This window comes from Nothoprocta perdicaria, unplaced genomic scaffold, assembly GCF_003342845.1.
Source record: "Nothoprocta perdicaria isolate Ctin4 unplaced genomic scaffold, notPer1 scaffold_357, whole genome shotgun sequence".
NCBI classification, from domain to species: Eukaryota; Metazoa; Chordata; class Aves; order Tinamiformes; family Tinamidae; genus Nothoprocta; species Nothoprocta perdicaria.
In genome coordinates, this window is record NW_020455596.1 from 76,960 (window position 1) to 101,462 (window position 24,503).

The window sequence follows — 24,503 nt, forward strand, 5'->3', positions numbered from 1 at the left end:
GAGGCCCGCGCGCCGCCGCCGCGCGCACAGCCCAACCACAAAGGTGAGCGGCGCCGCCGCCCCGGCACGCTTTCGGGGCGGGTTCATGTGGGTTTTTTTGGGGCGGATTCGTGCGGTTTTGGTTTTCGGAGGGCTCTCACGGCTACCCTGCAGGCTCCTGCAACGACTCGGAGAGCAACGAGGACTCCATCCCGGAGCTGGAGGAGGCCGAGGGCGCCGAGCCGCGGGCGGCGCAGACCCAGGTGAGGCATTCCGGAGCGGTTAAGGTGGGAAGGGACCTCCCGAGGTCACCTAGTCCAAGCCCTGCACGCTCAGGGTCACCTGGAGCGCGTGGGCTCCGAGGAAGCTTGGAGGCGGCGGCGCTCACGTTCCCATCCCTGTCCCCATCCCCGTTCCCATCCCTGTCCCCATCCCCGTCCCGCAGGCGCCGCTCGGCCACGCGGTGGGCGCCGGCGAGGAGAGCATCAGCAAGGCCAAGCAGAGCCGCAGCGAGAAGAAGGCCCGCAAGGTGGGCGCCGGGGCAGGGCACGGCGGCCGGCGCCGGATTAGGGGCGCTAAATCGGGCGCCGTTGGGCGCTGCCCACGGGGATTAGCTCCGTTAAAGTCCCCGGGCGCTTGGAAGGGCTCCCGGGATGGGGGTGGCGGCAGGGCGCTGCCCGGGGTCTCTTGGAGGGGTTCCCGGTGTCACCATGAGCTGGGATGGCAGCAGGACCCACTACTCGGGACCCCACCCTGGCCTCCATCCTCGTCCCGGGCCTCCGGGAGCCGGTTCCTACATTCACCTGGATTCAGGAGCACCCCCTGGGGTGCCCACGGCCACCAAAGGGCCAAGGCACCGTGCTGGTGGACACCCATCCACGTGTCCCCTCCGCAGGCCATGTCCAAGCTGGGGCTGCGGCAGATCCACGGCGTCACCCGCATCACCATCCGCAAGTCCAAGAACATCCTCTTCGTCATCACCAAGCCCGACGTCTTCAAGAGCCCCGCGTCCGACATCTACATCGTCTTCGGGGAAGCCAAGGTGGGGCGGGCGCCCGTCCCCGGGGCGGGTGGCCGGCGGGTGGCCCTCGGGGCCGAGCCCGTGTCCCCTCTGTGTCCCCGCAGATCGAGGACCTGTCGCAGCAAGTGCACAAGGCGGCGGCGGAGAAGTTCAAGGTGCCCATGGAGCACTCGCCGCTCATCACGGAGACGGCGCCCAGCCTCACCATCAAGGAGGAGAGCGAGGAGGAGGAGGAGGTGGGTGCCCTCGGGATGGGATGGGGGGTCTCCGGGAGCCGGGAGGTGACGGCCGCCTCGCCCGCAGGTGGACGAGACGGGGCTGGAGGTGCGGGACATCGAGCTGGTCATGGCGCAGGCCAACGTGTCGCGGCCCAAGGCGGTGCGCGCGCTGCGGCACAACAACAACGACATCGTCAACGCCATCATGGTGAGCGCCCGCGCGGCGGGGGGACCCCGGGGACACGACGGGGTGTCCCTAACGCCGCTGTCTCCCGCAGGAGCTGACCATGTAGCAGGCGGCGGCGCCCGCGTCCCACCCCGTGTCCCCTGTATAGAAGCCCCGCTGGTCCTCGGCGCCCGTTCCCCGCGCTCCGGCCCCGGCACCTCCTCACCCGCGACTGTAGCGCTCAATAAACGGCCTCATGTATCACTTGGATCGCACGGCGCCTCCGCTCTGCCATGGGGAGCGGTGGGACGGGGCGGCAACGGGGGGCTGTGGACTGGGGGTCCCTTCTGTGGGAATGCCAGGATAGATGGGCACGAGCGGCGCGGGCTCCCTGGGCCTCCAGAGCCCCTGGCAGCGCCCGGAGGCTTCGGGAAGGATCCGGCACCGGGAGCAGGATTATATTTAACCACCGACCCCGTACAGAAAGCGAAGGTGCAAACGGTGCCGACACGGGCAGGACCCCAGGTAAGACCCCCCCATCGTCCCCCCCAAATCCACGGCTCCGTCGCAGCCCCGACCTTCCCCGGGAGCCGAGGATAAAAATAGGGCGAGCGGCGCCGGCTTCTCTTTTATAGCTCTCGTTATACAAGCGTTGCAAAAATAGGGATTCTTTTCTTTTTTCCAAGTTTTCATAAATCTCCAATGACTCGATCCGCCCCTCCGCGTGTGTGTGTCTGTGGCGGGAGATGTGTGTGGTTGTTGTTGAGCTGCACATGGAGAAAAAGGCACTAACAGCTCAAGCCTCCACCGGCGGCGGCTCCGCCGGGCGGGCCGGAGCTCCCGGCGCTCCGGTACCGCTCGGCTGGGATTCCTAAGGGGAAAAAGACGGGGGGAAAACAACAGGGATGGGCTCTGTGCTCAGTTTCCAAGGTCCTCTGGCAAGAAGTGGGTTTAGCGGTGTGGTGCCCCCTGCATCCCGGCTCCGGGAGGTGGGAAAAGGCTGCGGGAAGAGCAAGGGTTAAAGGCGGCCGCGGCGGCACCCAGGAATGTGGCCGGTGTCCCTGGCGCCAACTGCTGAGCCAGTGTCTGGGTGCGGAGCCGCCGGCCTCCACTGGGGCTTACAAAAATAGGGGGTGTATTTATAAGGGCCTGTAAAATATATACAACCTGTACAGGGGTGGCTGTAGCGCCCGCCGCTGCCGGCGCCGGAGGGCAGGCGGACACCGGGATCCCGGCGCCGCCGCTCCGGGAAGCGGAGGTGCTGGCGTCGGTGTGGGGCACGCGGCACGGGGATGGGGACCGGGCACAGCGGGAGGAGGCTGAGGGGGGCACAAGTGCCCCCCTGTGTGTGGGGGCAGGCGGGAGGTCCCCTCTGTCACCCACCGTCGGGTTTGGCTCCCGCCTGTGGCGCCGGCATCGCTGTTGGGTTTAAATAAATTCACATTGTGGTCAACTTCATTGAAAGGGGGGAAAGAGAGCGGTTACAGGGGGCAGCTCGTGTGCAAACTGTAACCCGGGCTGGCGCCGAGACCCTCCGGCCGCCACGGCCTCCTCTTCCTCCCCTCACAGTAAGAGGGGGCCCTTTGGGCCAGCGAAGCCACGGGAACGTGGGCCATCCTGCTCCATCCCGGGAAAAATCCCTCTTCCAGAATGGAGGTCGGGAAGACAGGCACGAAGATGAGTCTCCTTCCAGGAGAGCGGAAGGGAGAGGACGGAGCCGCCCTGTCCTTCCTCCCCCTGCTCCCCCTCAAGAGGAATCGCGGTCCATGCTGCAGCCCAGGGCCTCGATGTCGTTGCTGATGTGCGAGATCATTCGGTCCCACTCGTCCTCTTCCGAGGGCACGGACTGCTCGTCCGAGCTGCCCGCAGCTCCGTTGCCGTTGGTGGTGGAGTTGGAGGTGGTGCTCAGCGTCCGCCTGTACCTCCCAAAACTGTCCGTGATGATGCCCCGGCCGTCCTTCACGCCGATGGTCTCGAGGAAGTTCTCGAAGTGCTGGCTGTCCTTCTCGGGGATGAAGGGTCTGAGGCCTGCGCCGGGAAGGCAAACACACGAGGAGGAGAAGGTGAGCGGCGTGGTGACCCGCGGTGCCCCTGGCAGCACCGCCTTGCAGGGGTATTTGCTCCCTTGTGCTGAGCTCTGTGGAGGGTTTCTCCTCTGAACTGCTCCAGCCCAAGCAGGAGGCCCCAACAGCTGCCGTGTTGGCCTCAGCTCTCGGGACCAAGCTCAAGAAACGGGTGGATGGAGAAACGAGGTGGCTGAGGGGGACCTGCTGCACTGGTACCACTGCCCTACCTGCTCCCCGTGGCCCCATAGGGCTCCTGGGGCCTCCACCTCGTGGCCACGTGTCCCGTTCATGCCCCTGAGAGAGGCGGCCGGGCTGAGGTGGCATTTCCAGAGCCCATCAGGACTTTGCTGCTCCTCCGTGACCCCTATTGCTCAGCTTTGCTGATCTTGTTATGGTAACAGCATCAGCACGCGATTAAAGTACCCCAAGGAGAACATCTGGCTCCTCTTCCAGCCCTGGCACCATCCTCCACGCTGCCAGCATGGCCCTGAGGGTGGCCGGAACAGCTGGAAGCTGCCCTGGATCAAAGGGACCCACAAGGTCACCAGGATAAGCCCCACGGAAGCAAGTTCCCAGCTTAAGAGAGCTAATCTAAGCAGGAGGCGACGTCACCGAGCCCAGAGGAGGTTTCTTGTCCAGCACCTGCTGCCATGGGCTCAGCCGGCACCGGTGGGTGGCTTCTTGTTGCCTCTTTAGCCTCTCTTGGAGGAGTTTAACTTGTTTTAACTTGTAATTTGATGTAGGGCTCCAGACAACCCCCAATTTTTCCACCTCGGCCTCCTGTGCTGAGGGGCAGCAGGGAGGCATCACCACAGAGGCAAGTGTCTCTGCTCTCTCTGCAGTCAGCTGGGACAGATCCCTAGGGATAACTTGAGCTGCCTTAGGGTGGGGGGTTGAACTAGAGGGACTGAACTGTCCTCAGGAAGAGGGTGACTCCAAGGAGGCAAGAATCAAGGTCTTCCTCCTTGCTTGGCTCCCCCTCAAGCAGAGGATGCCGAGTGAGGGGAGTTGTCCTGGTGAGATCTTGGTCAGAGCCCAAACAGGTGCTGGGAACAGCCTGAGGCTGCTCCCACTCTCCGGTTTGTTATCCCTGTGGAATTCCTGGCAGCTGCAACTCACCTAAGAGCAGGAACTTCCTGCTGTCCCCGTAGAGCTGCTTCAGGTTGATGCAGAACTCGTGTATCGAAGCGCCGTTGCGATACTCGTGCAGGAGCATCGCGAACTGCTGGATCTCTTGGGAAGAGAGTTTCGTCCGCAGCTGGGGAAGAGAAGAGCATCACAAGTGTCACTGATTTTTAGGAGTGGGTTTTCAACTCTGAAGTTGGAGGGAGAAGAGATGAGGGGAAATGGGCTTATGGCAACTCGGTTTATTGCTGTTTGACAAGAGTCAAGTGCCGGCAGCTGCAGTAACCAACCAGCAGGACAGGCTGGGGTGACTCAGCTGGCAGCTTTCAAACTGGGCAAGCTGGGAGTGAGTCCCTAACTCAAAGGGACAGATCTCAAACCCAGTGTGTGCTGGGACAGGCCTTCATGCAGCCAGATGGGATAACAGGGTGAGGGTGGCTGTGCAGGTTCAGATCCTGGAGTGGTTCTGCGCAGAACTGCTCCGAAAAGGAGCATGAGATGCTCCAGTTAGGTCACCTTATGTAAGTGGAGATGAGAAGCCCAGATCACCAGCAGGGACCAGACAAACCGAATGATTCAGGTCAGCAGGGACCTTTGGAGCTCATTTAGTCCACTCGACCCTGCTGGTGGAGGTAACCTAGAGCACCCTGCAGGGAATGGTGTCCAGGGGGATATCCACTGCTGCTTGGGTGCAGTTGGAGCCAGCATGGAGCACAAGGATGTTCCCTCTCAAACATCCTGGAGGGAAAAGGCCCCTCTGTCCTTTCCAGGGCCGAGGTGCTGCCCTGAGGCCCCCCTACCGTCATCATGTAGTCCTGGAGCAGCTCTGTGGCCGTGGTGCTGAGCTCGCTCTCGCTGACGGTTTTAATGTGAGGAGACTGTTGTGTGGAGAAAGAAGAGGGGGAGATGTCATCGACGTCCAGGGTTTCTGGAAAGGAACTGAAGGGTAAAGAGAGGGTGAGACGAGATGATCTCCTCCACCAGCAGCTGCATCCCCACTGCTCCCAGCACAGGGCAGCCTGGGCGGCTGGTCACGCTCTTGCTGTGGGAAAGGCTGCTCTTTAGTGCAGCTTTACCCAGAGGAAGGACTGAAATGCAGCTGGGGCAGCTTCACCCCTTTGTTAGTTCTTTAATTCGCTGGAAGTGAAGCCCTCTGTGGGAAAAGATTCCCTCTGACTGCTTCCTCTGGGATTTTGTGCATGTACGTGGTGGGCATATTCCAAAATACCTGGTTTAATGCTTTTACATTTGAAAAGCTCAAAGAATTCAAGCGTCAGGTTTTTCAGTCCAAAATGCTCTTGGCATTCCTGCCTTCAGGAGGAAAATGTTCCCGAAGTACTGGGCTTTGGGAAAGATGGGGAAATCCTTTCTCCAACTAGGCAGTCTCTACCACGGCAGACCAAGTTTGGGCACATCACATGAGGGGCTGAACACAATATCTATAAATATATGTGTGTGTGTATATATATAGATAGATATAGATGAGCTGTCCTGGAAAACTGTGCTAACAGCACAATACAGCAAGGGCTGCTGAGGAAGCAGGACCCCCAGCACCCGCACACAGGCACAAATGATGCTGTCAAACATTTTGGGCAAGCTCATCAGAAGCTTTTCAATATGCAGACTGCAGCAGTTCCTGCTGTAAACCTGGCAGTGAGGCTCTGTGGACAAGGTGTTACCCCCAAAGTGCCAAGTTATCACATTATACAGTGGTTTTCTCAACTTACAAACCACTTTCTTCCGCTTCGTAAGGTTCCTTGACGTCCACTTTGGTAGAGGAGTCATCTGCAAGGAAGAGGTGGAAAACATATGGTTTGAGAGGCAGAAATGCAGCGTTTTTCCTAGCCTGTGTGCTCCACACATGGGATTTCTGACTCAGCATTCAGTGTTGGAACAAAAAAAGTGCCTCCAGGCTAGGCTGCGCCAGAGCGGGAGCGACGCTGTGTCAGGGCTGGGTACGGAGAGGGGCAGAGCCACGTGGGGACAAAGCCCCGTTTTGTTAACTGCTCCCACCCGTGATGAATAGAGAAAGGCAGAGGCTCGGGAGCAGAAACCACAGCTCGTGTGTTCAGGCTTCCCATAGCCAAACAGCTGGGAAAAGGGGACTTCTTTTCTCCCAGCTTTGCACTGTCTCCTGCCCCTCGCTGGGGCAGGACTCATTTGAAAGGAAGGTCCCATGTGGGGATGGAGCTGATGGCTCTGGCCGTGCAACACGGTCCATAATGACTACAGGGATGACCCTGCAGGCTGCCAGGCTGTTCCTGCCTGGATTTCCTTTTGGAGGGTGGCAGGAAGAGAGGCAAGGGGTGCGGGTGGGAAAGGCTCCCAGGCAGCAGAGGCTGAGGTAGGCAAGGAGCAGGACTCACCGCTGTGCAGGGAGAGGTGCCGCGTCGGCGTGGACGCCCCGTCGAATATTGCCCTGTCTAAGAAGTCGATGGTGGACTCGGTGTAAACGATCTGGAAGACTTGGCTGAGAAGCGAGCAGAGCTCCTCTGCAGTCACCTGGAGAGGGAAAAGAAGAGGAACTTGTAGGGCCTCTCACTGCCCATCACCCTTCCACAGTGCCAGGAAACACCCCAGAGCTCTTCCCCCAAGCACCTGGAGACAACAGCCGCTCCGTCCCCCTAACGATCAATCCCGTCACCCTAACACTCAACTTACAACTAATAAATAGCAGCCACATTTCGTTCCCATGCTCTGTCCTGCTCTCCTGCCTTGGTTCTGTGCCCTGGGACGTTTGTTCTGTGACAACCTACATCCCAAATAGCTGCGGGCCCCCCTGGGAGTGCTAAAGATAATGGAACTGAAAATAGAGAGCACGAAACTCCCCTCTCAAGGTAAAGGGCTCCTGCTGTGGAAATGGGAACAAACGGGCAGAGAGAAAGATCTCTGGCTCCTGTGGAAAAGAGGTCTGTGGGTCTGCACCAGGAGGGCAGCTTGGGCAGCCCTGTGTGGAAGAGAGGTGGTTGTCTTCATTGATGGACACTTCCACCACAGGCATGTGAGCACCGACCACCTCCTGAGCTGCCCCAAGAGCTGTCCTAGCAGTGCAGGGCTTGTCTCCTGCCCCACGTCCTAGACCCTCCTTGTCACAACCAGGCTTAGGTCTGCGCCAGGTACCCTCCTGCTTGTGTGAGAGGGGACACCTGGAGGTGGACATCAGAGGGGACAGCTGGTGTGAACATCAGAGCGTGCTAGTTGTGGGTCATGGGATAGGCCAGCCTGGGGCTCCCGGTTCCCAGAATCCCAAAAGAGTTGAGGGTGGCAGGGACCTCTGGAGCTCCCCCAGCGCAGCCCCTGCTCCACAGGGACACCCAGAGCACGGGGCACCCGGTGGCACCCGGGCGGCTTGGGGGGATGCCCAGAGCAGGAGCCTCCGCAGCCTCCCTGGGCAGCCTGGGCCAGGGCTCGGGCACCTCCCAGTGCAGCAGCTCTTCCTCCCGTGGAGATGGGACCTGCTGGGTGTCACCTTGTCCCCACTGCCCCTTGGCCTGCCCCTGGCCACCACCGAGAAGAGCTTGGCCCCATCTTCTCCAGTGCCAACCTAAGAGGTTGTGGCCAGCCCAGTTGACACCTCCCTGCAATCCCACTCGGGCATCAATTCCCGGGTGATTCCGGAGGCAACCCCAACGCGGGACGGCCAGTTTGTGTCTCACCTTGTTCTCCGTAGCCAGGACCACCAAGCAACAAGCTTCGACGGGCACGACGCCGCTCTCGGACAGCGAGCCCGACGTCAGCGCTTTGGAGCTCTCGGCACTGAGGCTCTGGCTTGGCGAGATGCCGGGGTCCTGAGCTGAGAAACACAGAAGCCGTCACGGGCAGGTCGAGGTGGGGAGAAACGAGAAGCGCACCTCAGTGCCCAGTTGCCCTCTGGCCAGCTCCAGAACCCCCCCGGCTCTGGGGGTTCCTGCGCACTGAAAGCCCAAATTTCCAGGTGAATGGAATCACCCGGGGACAGGCAAGGAGGGGAAAAACGAGCTCCATTGGGACAATATTCATGGAGCGCTGAGCACTGCACAAGGCCAAAGCCCTGCAATTAAGACTCTGTAATTTAGAGGAGGTTTCTGACAACTCCGTAAATCGCTGCCTTCTTTCCGTGGCTCAGAGAGCCACAAAAAGCCAGCAGTGGAACGACAACCTCGCGAGCCACTTGCTCATTTCTTCTCCAGCCTCTCCTTGGCTGTCACGGGGTTTATAATCCAATGAGTCTGTCGTTGTATTCCCTAAGCAGCTCAGCGTTCCCCAAACACCTGAGCCAAAACCATGACTGAAGTTTAGCACGTGCAGAGCTGCTGCGGACAGATTCCCAGGCCGCCTTCTTCAGCAGGAGCCCCTCAAACATCTCCTGCTCTCCTGCTCTTCCTCCCTCCACTCCTTTCTGCAATCCAAGGGAATGGAGAGATGACCCCCAAGGCCCCTGGGTGTCCCCACAGTGATTCCATGTGGACATTTTGACCACCCTGCAGGCCAAGGAGAGCAGGACTTAGCTCTCGTCCTCACAATCCCCGAGCAGGCAGCTACAGCCCCACACGTTGGCCACAACCTACCTGTTTTCAGCACCACCAGGTGAGAGGAGTCGTCCCGGATGTAGGAGACGGACGCGATGTCGTGGATGGGCACCCTGAGGATGAGGTCTTCTCCATCCCTCCATACCAGCTTGATGTTATAGGCCGACAGACTGATCACGGCGTCATGTTCTTGCGTCAGCTGCCCTGGGAGCTGGTGAGCCCTCTGAAACAAGGACATTCCCATTAAAACCTCAACTGTTTCCCCTCTGGCAACTGCCAGGTAACAGGGAGGAGGCTCCTCTTCTCAGCAGGAGGAGACTCCTCCTCTCTCACCCCTTCATCCAGTCACTTGTTGTGTTTGTTGGGGTTTGCTGATAACTGTAAATACGCACAGTATTTATTTATAAATACCCACAGCCTTTGATTAAGTGATGAAGATGAGGGGTGGGTGTGAAGCCAGCTCAGTGCAGCCGGGTCTGTAACCTCAGATGAAGGCAGCTCCCTGGGAAGCTCTTCTAGATCCCAGAATCCCAGAAGGGTTGAGGTTGGCAGGGACCCCTGGAGCTCCCCCAGCGCAGCCCCTGCTCCACAGGGACACCCAGAGCACGGGGCACCCGGTGGCACCCGGGCGGCTTGGGGAGATGCCCAGAGCAGGAGCCTCCGCAGCCTCCCTGGGCAGCCTGGGCCAGGGCTCGGGCACCTCCCAGTGCAGCAGCTCTTCCTCCCGTGGAGATGGGACCTGCTGGGTGTCAGCTTGTCCCCACTGCCCCTTGGCCTGCCCCTGGCCACCACCGAGAAGAGCTTGGCCCCTTCCTCCCTACATTCCCCCTTCATGAACTTATATATATTGATCAGATCCCCTCTCAACCTTTTCTTCTCCAGGCTGAACAGGCCCAGCTCAGTCACTCCTTGTATGACAGATGCTCCAGTCCCTTCATCATCTTGGTTACTCTCCAATGGACCTTATCTAGCAGCTCCACATCCCTCAAGACCCCCCGCAACGTGTCCTCGGCCGCTCATTCAGGAGGCTTTCCACGGGCCGCGCACCCACCTTGGCGTTATCGATCAAGTGCAGGATCTCGGTGCGGCTCGAGGGGTTCAGGTACCCGGGGATGGACGTCAGCTGGCCTAAATACTGGGAGAGAAGAACCCAAAGCGTTATCAGGCATCAAGCAGGGCCCCCCCACACGTGAGCTGCTGGGTGGGAGACCATCACTGATGGTGGGCAAAGGGCCTTGTCCACAGCCCCTCTTAGGAGGCTCGAGATAGCACCTCAGGATGAAAGATCTCTGCTTTTAAGGAGGTCTAACACTAGTCTATCCATCCATTCCCACCACTACCTGAAGGGAGGTGCCACAAACACAGAGCTCCCTTGGGATCAGGCCCGGACAGTGACTCCGAGCAGCGTCTTTCCCACAGGCTGTGTCACCAAAGGTTTAGAGGAGCTAAAGGCGCGAGGCCAGCGGAGGCAGGAAGGAAAACGGAGGCCACGGAGCCCTGTTTCCCAGCCAACAACTCCCCACTGCCTCTGCTGCTCGCCCAGGAAACAGCAACGCTCTTGAGTGAATTTGGGATGTGGTGGCAATGTCTTCAGCAGGGAAAAAAAAAAAGGGGGAACCTCTTTTGGACACCCCTGAGAGGAGGAAGTGGAAAGGGAGGAGGCGGAGGAGCCCCGGCGAGGCAGGAGTTACCTTCACTTCCTTCTCGATGTAGTCGTTGAGCAGGACGTCAGGCTCGACGCGGTCGGGCAGGGAGAGCACGACGGTGTGGAGCGGCCGCCGCTCCGTCACCTTCTCCTGGGCCTTCTTGTCGCGGCCCTTCTCGCCCTTCAGGAAGACGCGCTTGAAAGGGGACACTATTCCAGGCTGCGGGCACCAACGGAAAGGGGGCGGTTAGGGGCGAGGGGGCCCCGAGACGCGACCGTTTTGGGGCAATAAAGTGGCTCCAACAGCGAGGGAGGTGCCGAGATGCGGTGCCATGGGGCTGGGTGAGCGTTTGGGTCCTTAAGACCAGCCTAAATTCAGAGCAAACAGTCGAAACGGCAGCGAGGGGGTAAGAAAGCCTGTTAAAAGCCTGCGGGAGGTGCAGGAGAGGGGAGAATACCTGAATAAATACCCCTTGTTTGGGGCAAAACACACAGGGTGACCCCTGGGCAACGCGGTTTGGAGTGATAATAATAATATTTGGTGAGGCGGAAAGTCTGGGCTGGAGAGCTCCATGCGGGCTGTAAATATATACAAGATTATAGATTAATATATACATTAATATATACAAGAGGGGTGCCCATGGGGCAGGTTTCCTCTGAATTCCCTTTTCCCCATGTTAGCCAGGTCCAACATTTTAGGATCGGGTGCCGGAGGGTGGTGCAGGCGGAGGGGAACCTGAGCAGCCTGCGCATGGAGGTGCAAAAATGCAACGGAAAAAGGGGCTTCCGAGGGCCCCGAGCGGAGCCTGTGGAACCGTCGGAGCCGGTGCCCCTCGCGGAGCCGGAGCTTCCAGGTGCCGGGTGCTGCACACACAGATTCCCAGCTATAGAGGGAGCATGGAGGCCGCCCTTCTCCCGCGGCTCCGCCTGGGAAGTCCAGCCAGGGCACCCAGCGCAGCCCCTGCTCCACAGGGACACCCAGAGCACGGGGCACCCGGTGGCACCCGGGCGGCTTGGGGAGATGCCCAGAGCAGGAGCCTCCGCAGCCTCCCTGGGCAGCCTGGGCCAGGGCTCGGGCACCCTCCCAGTGCAGCAGCTCTTCCTCCCGTGGAGATGGGACCTGCTGGGTGTCACCTTGTCCCCACTGCCCCTTGGCCTGCCCCTGGCCACCACCGAGAAGAGCTCGGCCCCTTCCTCCCTCCATCGTCCCCTCAGGTGCTTGGACACATTGACCAGGTCCCCTCTCAGCCTCCTCTTCCCCAGGCTGAACAGGCCCCGCTCACTCGGTCTCTCCAGGCCCTTCCTCATCTCTGTCATTCTCTAGAAGCTCCACATCCCTCTTGTCCTGGGGAGCCCAGAGCTGTCCCCAATGCTCCAGGTTTGGCCTCCCCAGAGCTGAACAGAGGAGCAGGATCAGGATCCCCTCCCTGTCCTGCTGCCAACGTCCTCCTGGTGCAGCCAGGAGCCCCTTGGCCTCCTTGGCCACCTTGGTGTCCACCAGGACTCCAGGTCCCTCTCCATGGAGCTGCTCTCCAGCAGCTCAACCCCTACCCTCTACCCTCCCCACGGACTGTGGTCCCCATCGGCTGCTCCATGGGTGCTGTGACCCCCGCCAGGGGGGATCCACCAGGTAGATCCTGGGGGGATCCAGCCACACGTGGTCTCCTCGCCCCGACCATGCATCCCGACCTGCCCCACGGAGCCAACGCGGGAGTTCCCCACAGCTCTGCTGACATGTTCTGCTTTCTTAAGTTCCTTCACGGCCACCCGCCCGTGGTGGGCACTTGGTGCAAAGAGCCTCTGTTGGCTTCATCGTGCTCCTCTTCTCAATCTAGACCAGCACCAAGGACCTACAGCACTGAGGGAGACCAAAGAGGGACCAAAATTTGCAGTATTAGCCCAAGAGCAGAAAAAGGGACCGAGAGGCTCCTGCTGTAACAGCGCTCGCCAGCCCTGAGGCCGAGCCAGGCACCGCAGGGACGTTGGGGACAGCCCTGCCCTGGAAAACTTCCCTTCCACCCAGTTGTGCCCCAGATAGGCGGCGTGGAGGACAAAAGGGTCAGCAGAAACAGCTCCGTGGTGAGGCTGAACCTGGGCTGGAGCTCTGCGGGCTTTAGAGATGGGGTGGCGAGAGACGGAGCTGCCGTCAGAAGGGCCTGGACATGGAGAGCAGAAGACCCCGTGAGCAACCAGCCACCCCTGGTTCTTCGGGGTTCTCCCCGAGCCGGAGGCCGCCCCGATTCCGCACTCTGGGAGGGCCACCAGAGCCGGGGGAGGCCTAAAGGAGCGCGAGGCGCCGAGGAGGAAGGAGCGAGCGGCGCCCAGGGCCGCCGCAACCCCGACCCACCTCGTTCTCCATGTAGGGTCCCACGGAGCGGAGCCGAAGCGAAGGGTCCTTGGGTGGCTCCCCGACGAGGTCCCCGAGGACACAGGGAGGCTGCTAGGCCGTTTTGGGGGGCCCGGGCACGGCGAGGAGCCTTGCAAACCTGCCGGCTTCCCCTCCCGCGCAGCAAGGAAGCGCGAGAACCGCAGCTTCCTCCGGCTGCGCGCGCAGGCAGCGCCACGGCACGAGCGCCAAGCCACCGAGACGGAGGGCGAGAGGAAAGAGAAGGGAGAGAGAAGAAAGGAGGCCTAAGGAGGAGGCTGCCTCGCTGTCCACTGGCTCCTCACCACTTGGTTGTGACTTCCCCAATGAAACCTCCCTGCGAAGGGAAGGTCAGGCCCAGCAGAGGTCCTGGAGATCTTGCAGGGCGACGCAGCTGCGAGGTACCTGTGGGCACCTCCCTGGAATGAAATTTGGGAGCCCATCAGAGCCTTGATGGAGCACGGAGGGCTGGACTCATGGAACATCTCCCACGGGATGAAGACATATGATGAAGTTGCTCTGCACCTCCACTGCTGTCCCTCGCAGTGACCAAGGAAACAGGGAATTCGGCAAAGCAGGGAAGGAGCAACCTCCCTTCCTTGCTGGGTTGGACTAGACCATCTCTAGAGGTCCCCTCCAACCTTAACCATCCTGTGATCCTGTGAAACCACACACCGCTTGAGGAGTAAGTGTCAGGGGCCAAAGTCAGTGCTCTGGAGAAGCAGGTAGGGCCCCAGTGAGTCCTCAGTGCAACGAGGGGCCTGGGGAGGCTGCTAAGCCAGGCTTAATCTCACGCAGAGCAACCTCACCCATGGTTAAACCTCCACGGAGCGATGACAGCGGGAGGCTCGACGTTCTCCACCCCTCTGGAGGTCATGGGGAACACAAGGAGCCGACACCAAAGTTTGTGACAAACCCCAGGGAAGAACTTAGAGCAGGTGGTGCCTTCCCGGGAGCACCAGCACAACCCGGGGTCCTCCTGTTGTTTGTCCTCCTGGTGGGAAGGAACCTTGGAGCACGCGGCTCTTGCCGTGCCCTGCGCCAGCCCTGGCAGCTCCGCATCCCCTCGGGGCTCAACAGCCCTGGCTCTTCCACCCTCTCCTCGTGGCAGAGGCTCCAGATCTTCCTCACCACCTCGGTGGCCCTCCGAAGGGCTCTCTCCAGCTGCTCTGTGTCCTCCTTGTCCCAGGTGTCTTGTCCCAGCATTCCGGGCGCGGAGGAGCAGGATTAGCTCCTTTGAGCTCGGCCCAACGTAGCCGTGGACGGTGCAGGCCGCACCGCTGGCCCCTGGTCAACGTGGTGTTCCCCAGGACTCCCAGGTGCACCGGGACCCCAGATCCTTCTCCACAGAGTTGGATGGGACCTTCCCATGGTGGATCAGCACCAGCCCAGTCCCCGTGGGCATCTCGGCACATCCTGTAAGAACGCGGAGCAACCCGGCAAGGTCACCTCCATGGCCTGGGCTTCCCTCATCCCAGTGAGGTCACCTCCATGGCCTGAGCTTCCCTTATCCCAACAAGGTCACCCCCATGGTCTGGGCTTCCCTTATTCCAAAGAGGTCACCTCCACGTCCTGGGCCTGCCAGTCATGGGCACAGGAACCAGACATCTGCTCCCAGCCTCCCTGAGTCCGTGTTTTTCAGCCAAACAGAACTGCTGCGGTTGGGAGGCCCTGAGTTTTGTCGAGGGGAAAATTTCATGTACTTGGAGCCAAGTGATGTCGCTGCAAGAGTGTCTCCATGCGAAGACCCAACCCCTGCCTGCTCCTGGGTCTGCATGTTGAGAACGTGTGGAGGGCCCTCCTGGGATTTGGGGAGGGAGCCCCTGAGCGGATTCCAAGCCGTGGGACCGGGATGCGAGGCACAGAGCAGAGGGAACGTGGCCTTCAGGTAAGGAAGTTCTCATCCCTGCCCCATTCCTTCAGCAAGGAGGCCACGAAACGATCGCGGCTCTTGCATTTTGGCACCAGGCAGAAACCTTAGTGCTCCCTGGAGCAAAGGAAGGGGTTGTCCTGGAACAGTGTCCTCCCCGCTGCAGCCTCGGGACAGCTCTCCCGCCGTTAGGGCATCGCCCGGAGCGAGCGGAGCCCTGCGGCCGCTGGTCCCTGCCCTGTCTCCAGCAGACGGATGCACAACTCATGGAGCAGAAGGAAGGATTCCTAGTCCAGCCGGAGCCCCTGTGCTTCATCCCAAAGCTGTTCCCAAAACCAGGCACATGATTAAACCCCAGCAATGCAGGAACACCCAAATTCCCCCCAAGTCAGTGAGTTATATCCAAGATCCGTTTAGGAAAAGGGCAGCTCTAGTGCCCGTAACGCAGCAGTTACAGGAGGCTTCTCCAAGAGGAGGCTCTGCTCCGTGTTTTCACGCTCGGAGCTGCCTTGCCGGCTCCGGCTGCACCGATGATGGGATTTTCCTTTAAGGCCGGAGGAAAGGAATTTTCCCCGGCTATTTTTAGCAGAGTGTTTCTCCTCCCGGCGAGATTCCTACGGCTCAGACCTCCACCCACGGCTTTCGCGCTGGGATGCGGAGCCGGATGGGAACAGGCCTCCTCCTTGCTAAGCTGCCCAGAGACTTTTCCACAGATCCTTCCACGGATCCTCTGGAATTCAGGATTCAACCCACAGCTGGGAACTGAGCCCCATCTGCCTCCCTCTCCGCCCGTGCAGCCCGGGTGCCGCTTTGGCTCTTGATCCTGGGGGATATTTGCAGGAGAACATGGCAAGAGCCGCTCATTTGCTGCCTTTCTGGAATGTGCCTGTGGAGCGGGTGCTACTCCCCAAATGCCAAGCGGATCCTGCCAAAATGCAGAGGTCAAAGCTCTGCTAAGATGCCTGGATGCTGGAAGAGTCCTTAAAACTAGAGCACAGAGGGGTCCAGGCCTAGGTGATTCCAGTAGTCAGAGCCACGGTTCCCATTTTCCAGCTAGGAAACGGGAATGTGTGACCACAGGGTGACCGAAACCAGTTGCTCCGTGAGGCCACGCACCAGTCCCGCTTTCCAAGAAACATTTATTAATAACAGGCAGTCCCTGACATCAGGAACCCAAAAGATGGGTAGATTTGTGGCTTCTGAGCACTCCTCCTATGAAGTCTCTTGGTGGTCACAGGCCACCCGAGATGCCAGGAAGGAAGGCGGCTTCGGTTCCAGAGGAAAAGCAGTTTGGGGGTAAAAAGAGCAGCTAGGAGCCTTTTAGCACCTCCCAGACACTGCCAAAGCGGGGAATTTAGCAGCAAGAGCTTAATTAAGCAGCAAGCTTTGAGATGGGACTGGAGGATGGATGTTCCTGGTCTAGATGGTTGGCTGTGAGTAGCACATGGGAAGCAGGAGGGATTTGTCCCGGGCTTGGAAAGCACTCTCCTTGCAGCAGCATCGAGCGGATAACATCACCCTAAAGCCCACAATCATCTGACATGGCTTTAGTCTTGCAAAGACCAGGAGACAAAAGCCACCGGGTCCTTCATTTGTGTGACCAGAAGCCTGCTGGGAGGCTCCTGGCAACTCAAAGTCTGGTTTGGTTCAGCCCATTCCCTGCAACTCCAGCATTTAGGATTTAGGTTTGCAGGTCACACACCTCCTGCACCCAGCCTGGAGAGGACTAGGACTAACGTGGGGGAACGTAGCTCGTGTGTCCACATAGCTCAACAATGACTTAACATTTAATGACTTAAGTTTTAAAATACCCCATGGATCCCAACCAGGATCCAATAGGGATCCCAACCAGGGGTGTTTTCCAGGAATGAGGGCAGCTGCAAACACAGCAACGTTGGTTCCTCGTCACCACTGAGCATCCATCCTAAGCAGGCACTGCAAGGACAGGAGCAGCTCCCAGGGCAACATCCTCCTCTCTGGAAGCAGAGGCCAGAATAGCTCCCATAAATCCGGTGCTGTTGCGGTCTCGAGGACAAATCCATGCTGTTCTCCAGTCTTCCAGAAGTTTGCAGCACCTCTATCCATCTTTATCCACCTGGATCCAGGGGCAGCAACCCCCCTGCAGGGTCCTGCCCAGCTCCAGAGCTCTCCCTCCTTTCCTGCCCTCTCCAAGGGCCGCTCTGCCAGGAGGGCCCCCAGCCCCCGATATTCCAGAGAAATCACAGCAGGAAAGGTGGCTATTCCCTCTTTTTATTGGAGAAATCTTCCTTGCCTCCTAAGGTTAAAAACATACACAGAGGCCCCAGAGCTCCATTAACATCCTCAGCATCCAGGGCCTTTACCATATTTTTTTCTCAAACTTGGTGCCTTTCCTTAAAGCAAGTCCCTATAGGGAACTTGGAGCACATGAACGCAGCAAGGAGCTCGGGTTATGCTTAGGGTTAAGGAAATCCAACAGGACTATCTCAGGAAACAAAAAGGCCCCTTAAAAGGCTTGTGACTAAAGGCTGTGTTAAGCAGGAGGCCAAACAAAAGCATCTCAGGTGCCTTGGGGAACGTGGTGTTTTCCAGGCTGAGAGCACTGCAACGGGGCCAGTGAAGCCGGACAAGGCAGAGCTTTAGGCAAGGCCTGAGCTACGTTTGCAGGGGGGTTTCTACCCATTAGGAGCTTCACCCACCCAAAGATTAATAATAAAAAGCATCTTAAAGCATCGCTCAAAGCTGCTCGAGGTCCCGGCCGAGAGTGGCCCCCACGCCGGCCGACAGTTCCTCCACTATAAGCCAAGCACTTGAGGATATTTATTTACTTAAAGCTCTGCCAAGCCTTTGAGAAAGCACCGATTTAAGGATCTTTTTGCCCTCGGCCTTCCTGCCGGGAGGAATTCAAAGGCAGAGGGCAGGGAGCGCGCTGGTTACACCCTGCTGCAAATGGGGTGGCTGTGCTCCAGCCTGCTCCGGCCTCGGCGCCTCTCCTCCTCCGACCGGGCAGGAATCCCGGCCCTTTCCCTGCCTTCCTTCAAGCCCTGCACCTTCTTTGACTGCTTTGCTCCCAAAGGTCCCTTATCTCCAAGGTTTCTGCAGCTCACCACACTGTGAATACACAGGTTAACACCGAGACGGCAGCTACGCCGCACTGAGGGTCTTCTGGGCAGGATCTAAAGTGATTTATCATTCAATAAATCATTTTAGATGAGCTACTTTTTGATATAAAGAGTGCAAAACAAGCTGAAAATCCATGTTAGCCTTCGCTGCTGTCAGTGGCATCAGCAGAGCCCTGTGGCTGTGGTGACCAAGTGCTCCAAGGTACCAGACTGAAGGCTCTCTGCAGATGCTCTGCTGTCCCCATGGGTCCAATCCCATTTTTGGCACTTATTTTATCATTCCAGAGCCCGGCAGATTCCTGCAGCAGCTCGGCTGAGCAGAACCCCTGGCAGCACCTCCCTGGGGCTGGGGTACCCACATGCACCAGCCTGCACCATGGGCTGCCACAGCACGAGCAAGGGATGGCTACGGGTGACACCAGAGAAGCCCTCAGCCTGTGGTTACCAACAGTACCAGAACCCCCAACCCCATAGAGGTGTGAAGGTGCTGCTGCCACCGGACAGAGGGTGGCTTTCCATGGAAGTGCCGCTTCTTGTTGTGTTTTCAGTGTGTTCCAGGGGTTGAGCCTGAGCTGAAGGGCTTTGAGAGCCAGGCTGGAGGTTGCTGAAGTTTCAGGCAACACTAACACCGTCCTTTCCTGCACAGAAACTGCCTGTAGCTCCGACAAGCAAAGGAGCCACCTGCTCCCCGGCTGTTGTCCCCATGCAAGGCAGCCTGTGGAAGCCAGAGTGTGTGTCCCTCAAACCACAAGTCACCAGGGCTCCAAGGTCAGGGACATCACCAGGGCTCCAAGGTCAGGGATCCCTCCTGCTTTATCCAAACCCCAAAATTCCAATATCCTTTTACAACACATTGGGATTCCATAACAAAGTTCCATGGAGCCCAAGTTACATTTTTTGAGTGCTTGTCTCACTGCACAGGCCGAGGTTTTTCTCGGGAATGAGGCCTGACACACGGGCAGGAGATGGAGGCAAGAGACCCCATTCCACACAGCTGGAAACTTGTCCACAAAGGAAAGTCACCAACACGTAACCAGGACAAGACAAGTGTGAGCAACCCCGATACCCCCATTTCTTACTGAGCCCAAATGCTGGAGATGGAACCAGTCCCATTTGTTTTCATGGCTCTGAAGCTTAAACCCTGGCCAAGTGACTCCTCTCATCCCCCTCTTTTGCAGGAATGTAGGGAAAGCAAACACAAAATGAAGATAAATACCAGTCAGCACTTGGAAGGGGAGCAGTTAATGCAAAGCATCTGGCTCCACAGGTCACAGGGAGCTGGGAAGGACTTCCCAAGTGGAGATCTGCAGCTGGAAGTCAGGATTCTGCTCCGCCTCAGAGCTTGGTCTTCCCCCTCCACAGCGGGTGACATTTTGGTGAGCTTGCCTCTGGTCACAGCTGTTCCTCATATCCTGGTGCAAAGCCCACAGCAGGGAACAGGAACAGGAGAGGACCATGCCCAAGATCCTGTAGTGCCAAAGCCCATCAGGATTGGCGAAAAAAGCCTGTTTTTTCCCAGCTGGGAGGGATAGAGCTCCCAGGAACCTGGGCACAGGTCCACAGGGGACAACATTCACCTGTCATGCAGAAGAGGAGCACAGGTAGACAGCAACATCTGCTGAGGACCTCAAGTCCACAGGGGTAGAGGGAAGACACCAAGGGCATCACCATTTCAGGAGAGCCACATGGAGCTGGGACAAGATGCAAGCAGAGCCATCCCTGCCACAAAAATGGGGAGGCTCTCACCCTTTCCTAGCACCTTTGGAATTGGCATCAAGCTCCCACGTGTCCATCTCGGTGCACAGGGAGAGCCAGGAAGGTGGCAACAGGAGAAGGCAGCTCACAAAGCTACACTGGCTGCAGGGAGGGCACCAGCAGCCCGGAACAGCCTTGCTCCAAGGGAAACGAGCCGGGAGCACATCCCACGCAACAGCCCTTTCCTGCAGGGAAGCGCTGCGGAAGGAGGGCACAGGATGGAGCTGGAGGCACTGCCTCATGCTCAGCTGGGCTCCGGGTTTCCTGGGGCTCTCTCCGGCTTCCTGGTCACCTGGGGCATCTTGTCATGTTCGCCCAAGGCCTACAAGCCCTTCTTGGCCAAGCACACGGACAAGGCAAGAGCTCCATGCCCATTTACACCCAGCTTGCACCACCAGGCCCTCCAGACGGGGTGCTGAGACCCCCAACTCACTGCAGAGGGGTTGCTAGAGCTGTCACTACAGCTGGCTCCGACTGTCACCAAATCCAGGTTGGATACAGGAGCCAGCTGAGTCCTGCCACCACCCCTGTCCCTTCCCTCCTGAGCTCCCAGGTCTCTCCCTAGCCCCACTGCACCACCACGTCCCCAGTTCCACACATCAAGCTTACAACCAAACGCACCCACCTTCATTGTGATTCTATTCCCTTTTTTTCCCTCCCTCCTTGAGGAGATTTTTGGCTGCTTCTCTGCAGGCAGGGGGAAGCCCCGCGAGCACAAGAGGCTCCGGAGCCGCTGGATCGCAGCCAAGAGCGGCAGCTACAGGATGGTCCTGCTGAGCTCCGTGCCCTGGAGCGAGTTGAGCACAGGCAGTTCAAAGGAGACCAGCTGCTAAAAATCCCGTTTTCTGGGCAGTCCAGCTTGCCTGCCAACCTTAGATCATGACAGGCACTTAGAGCCTGAAAAGCCCATTTCCCACCCCAGGGGCAAGGGGAGGGGGAGGCCAAACTCGCTCCTCATCGACTTTCTGAACACATGACAGATCTCCAGGGAAGTTAGGGAAATGCGGAGCTGCCCTTGGGGCCTTCCCAAGGAATCCTGAGGAGTCAGCCACAGGACTGGTAACTGCCACTTTGCTTGTTCTATTGAAGCTTCAAGGGAAACCAAGAGGTCTTCAAAGAGGCCCGTGAAGCATCTCCAGCTGCTTGCACCTATAGGAGCCTCACGTCAAGCTGGGAAGATCAAACACTGGATGATTTTTGTGCTGACAAGCACAAAAGTCCTGCCCAAAGCAGTCAAGGAACAAGGTGAGCAGCATTCTAGCTACACAACGACACTGGAGGCTCTGCTCTGAGCCCATGCAGGCCAATTCCTTACTTCATATAACACCTGGCGGCCAGTTCCTTATTTTGTAGAACACGGAGCAGCCTTGAAAGCCTGGGATCCCATCACAGCCGCTGCTTCAAGTCTTGGAAGAGGAAGGAGCAACCACAACGACTCAGGGGCTTTGCACATGCTTCATATCAGCTGAAACGCTGCAGAACAAGAACAAGCCCCCGGACTCAACCCCCCATCAGAGCCCACGTAGATGCAGGCGCTTTCATTAGCCTAAAAGCACTTGAGCTAAAAATAAGGATACGTGTTCAAGCAGCCTAAATCTCACAGTGAAGTCATGGAATAACCATTCCTACAGATATGTGGTCTCAAAGAGGACTACGGCTTCAAAGAGTAAGGCAAGGACCTCATCAAGGCACCGCGGCTGTTCCAGCATGGAATATTGTTTGGATATTAAGGAGTAGCAGCAACTCAAGACACTTTCCAAGTGCCATCCTCTACGCAGAGGCTCCTACAGAGCTTTGCTCTCCAGTCCTTGGTGTCTTCATGGTGTCATGAGCTCCCATGGAAGTGGGCAGCACAAGCAGTTGGACTCGAGGTATTTGGCTCCTCTGCTTCCCTTGGGAAGGTCCTTGGCTTCACATTCCCTTCTGCACATCCCACATTACCCAAAACCAGGACCTTGCTACTGATCTTGCCTAGTTTAGAGCACCTAGTAGCAGGTCTTCCCTTAGGGCAAGTCTCTCCCAGGGCCCTAGGAAAGCAATTAATAAATGAACTGGAGCCCTTGATACCTCCTGGCACTTCAAGCCACTAGAATACCACAGATGAACTCTAGAAGCAGACCTAACATCTCAGATGCAGCACATAATGAACTACTTTATGAGAAAACACCCAAATACTTTGTCCTGCAAGGGCTGAGGATGCCTTGAACCCATCTTAGACCTGCTAAGATGCTACAAGAGCCTCAACAGAAGAGGTCGATAGGACCTAGGAAAGAGAATCCTACTCTGAAGACCAAGATATTTAGATATCAGGGTCACCAAGAAACCCATCTCCTTCCACCCTTGCCAAGGTCAGCACCAGGAGCAGGCATCCTAGGTGGAGTCCTCAAGTTCCAAATAGATCCCCTCAGCACAAGTGACTGCAATAAGGGCCAAAGGAAGCCAGGCAAAATAGCCCAAATTCAGCAAATGGGGAGAGAAACTCCATGAGCATCATCCAGCACCAAAGACCCCATCCTAGGGGGAAGCCAAATCCACCAGCTGCATCCATGTGACCCAGAAGCTCACAGGTCTTCGGGAACAACTTGTCCACAAGGATCATGCTTGGGATCAGCAGGACACAGGAATGTGCAGGGGCAGGTCCAGTCAGAGATCATGAAGATGATTAAAGGCAGGAACATCTCACACAACTGGAGACCAAGTGCTGTCTGCTTAGCCTGGAGGAGCAGCAGTTTGGGGAGGAAAAGCAGAAGCAGGTAATTAACCTATTTGACTAATTATTGGGTGTGAAGGAGCCAGACTCTTCTCAGCTGCATCCAGTAAAAGGCCAAAGGCAACAGGGACAAACCCAAAATACACAAAACCCACAGCAAGAGTTTATGTTTAAATAAAGAGCTCCAAGAGGTTGCCCAGAGGAGCTGGGAAGTCTCCAGCCAAGCAGATACTCAAACCAACTGGAACCAGGAGGTTGGAAACAGCAGCAGGTTTGGACTAAAGGCCCCCAGAGGTCCATGCCAACCCTGAGCACTGTAGGTCTACAAGTCTACAGCCCCAGCAGCACGTTCCCTCTCCTAAAAGCTCCTGGGCTGTAGCACAGATACCTCATTTTCAGCTGTATTTACCTTCCACTTGCTCTGACCTAAATACTCACATCCTTCCCCACTCCAAGTACCCTCAACTGCAGTTTATACCAGCAGGGACAGCTCTCAACCAGGGTGACCACACAAAGCAGACAGCATCTTTTGTGAAGGAAAAAAGACTCCTAACAGAAGAAGGCCATTTTTTCAATAAAACAGATTATTCCACTTCTGAAAAACAGCAAGTCTTGATTACAGACTTTTATTGACCAGTACTTACAGACCCTGCCTGCTGCAGCACCAGGCACTGCCTGGTCGCTCCAGTTCTCAAGTCACCCTGCAAACACGTGCCGCCTCAACAGGCGCATCTGGATTTGATCCCTTTGGAGGGAAATACTTTGCCTGGAGGGAATGCCACCCATGGCCAGCCTCTGCTCAAGGCCAGGTCACTTTGGGTCCCATCGAGCTGATGAAGCAGTCCACAGATCACTGGACATGTCAGAGTCCTCAAGATCTGCCCTTTAACAATGGAATCTAGGGGTCTTTCCTGGGCACAACATTGAGCAAAACTTTCAGGATTTGATTCTATGGTGATAATGTGAAAGGGAGACAGCAGGGCGAGCTCCACCAGCGCTGGCATCACCACGGGTCTCAGCGCTTCAGCAGGAGGCTCTGCTGCCACCTTCCGAGAGCAGAGCTACTGCAGGTGTCCCCACGCAGAGAGGACTAAAAATAGCCGGTTCCCCCACACTTCTGTCACCAGCAGGTGAGCAAAGCGCTGGTTCTTCGCAGGGAGCCAAACCGAAACGCTGAGGCACTGCACGGAGCGGGAGGCCGGCCTCAGCCTCCAGCCTGAGCTTCGTCTCACGGTTACAGACGATCAAAGGGCTCAAAAGAGAGGCTTGGGGAGAAGGAACTGGAGAGGAACTGGAGGGACTCTTCCCGCTTCAGCGAGGCGGAGGCCGGCGAGGCTGAGGGGGCGGCAGCACAGGCGGCTCCCCGCGAACCCCTCGGGGGGGACAGCAGGGACAACAGGATCCCTCGGGGCTGCCACCCCAAAGCGCCATCAGCAGCAGCCCCCAGGGAGAAGCCGCCCCCGCCACGGCCGCTCTCACCTTCTTGCCTTTCTTGCCCTCCTCCTCCATGTCTCCGGCGGCGGCGGCGGCCCCGGCCCCCTCCGGGGCATCCCCGCAGCGGCGGCGCGCGCGCGGCGGCCGCGGCCCGGCGGCGGTGGCGGCTGCGGCGGCCCCGCTCCCGCTCGCGGCCCCGCTCCCGCTCGCGGCCCCGCTCCCGCTCGCGGCCCGCGCGGAGCCGCCTCAGCGGCGCCCGCAACTTTTCAATCCTGCCGCCATCTTGGGCGGCGGCTTCCCGGCGTGCCCCGCGCGCCGCCCGGAGGACTGACCTCAGTCCTCCGCGGGCGGGGGGGTGGGGGACGCAGCGCATGCGCGGCCGCGAACCTCGCCCCAGCGCCACGCCCCCGAAGTCGAGGCCCCGCCCATCACGGGGTTGCCCCGCCCACCGCGTAGCCGGCCGAGCCTCCACACCTCGGTCCCGCCCACTGTGGCGTTGGCCCCGCCCCCTGGCGCCGGCCCCCCGCGGCCGGCTCTTCT

The 24,503-nt window shown here is 58.4% G+C and overlaps 2 protein-coding genes across 2 annotated transcripts in view; one reads left to right on the top strand and one right to left on the bottom strand.

The window, feature by feature from the left end:
• Nucleotides 1–1,659, top strand: part of NACAD (NAC alpha domain containing) — a 6,517-nt gene extending 4,858 nt beyond the window's left edge. Inside the window, exons 4-9 of the mRNA XM_026044259.1 lie at nt 154–242; nt 425–508; nt 875–1,021; nt 1,105–1,236; nt 1,304–1,426; nt 1,497–1,659. Of these exons, the coding sequence (XP_025900044.1) occupies nt 154–242; nt 425–508; nt 875–1,021; nt 1,105–1,236; nt 1,304–1,426; nt 1,497–1,511 (590 nt within the window). The 3' untranslated portion in view covers nt 1,512–1,659. The remainder of the gene's footprint in view (nt 1–153; nt 243–424; nt 509–874; nt 1,022–1,104; nt 1,237–1,303; nt 1,427–1,496) is intronic.
• Nucleotides 1,660–2,783: 1,124 nt separating this feature from the next.
• On the bottom strand, nt 2,784–24,038 carry CCM2 (CCM2 scaffold protein). Its single transcript, XM_026044282.1, has 10 exons — nt 24,009–24,038; nt 10,775–10,948; nt 10,135–10,218; nt 9,123–9,306; nt 8,232–8,368; nt 6,942–7,077; nt 6,303–6,360; nt 5,376–5,514; nt 4,570–4,708; nt 2,784–3,412 (listed from the first exon to the last, which is right to left on the bottom strand). The coding sequence occupies exons 1-10, from the start codon at nt 24,036–24,038 to the stop codon at nt 3,132–3,134; spliced, it is 1,362 nt and encodes a 453-aa protein (XP_025900067.1). The 3' UTR covers nt 2,784–3,131.
• Between the last annotated feature and the right edge of the window lie 465 nt (nt 24,039–24,503).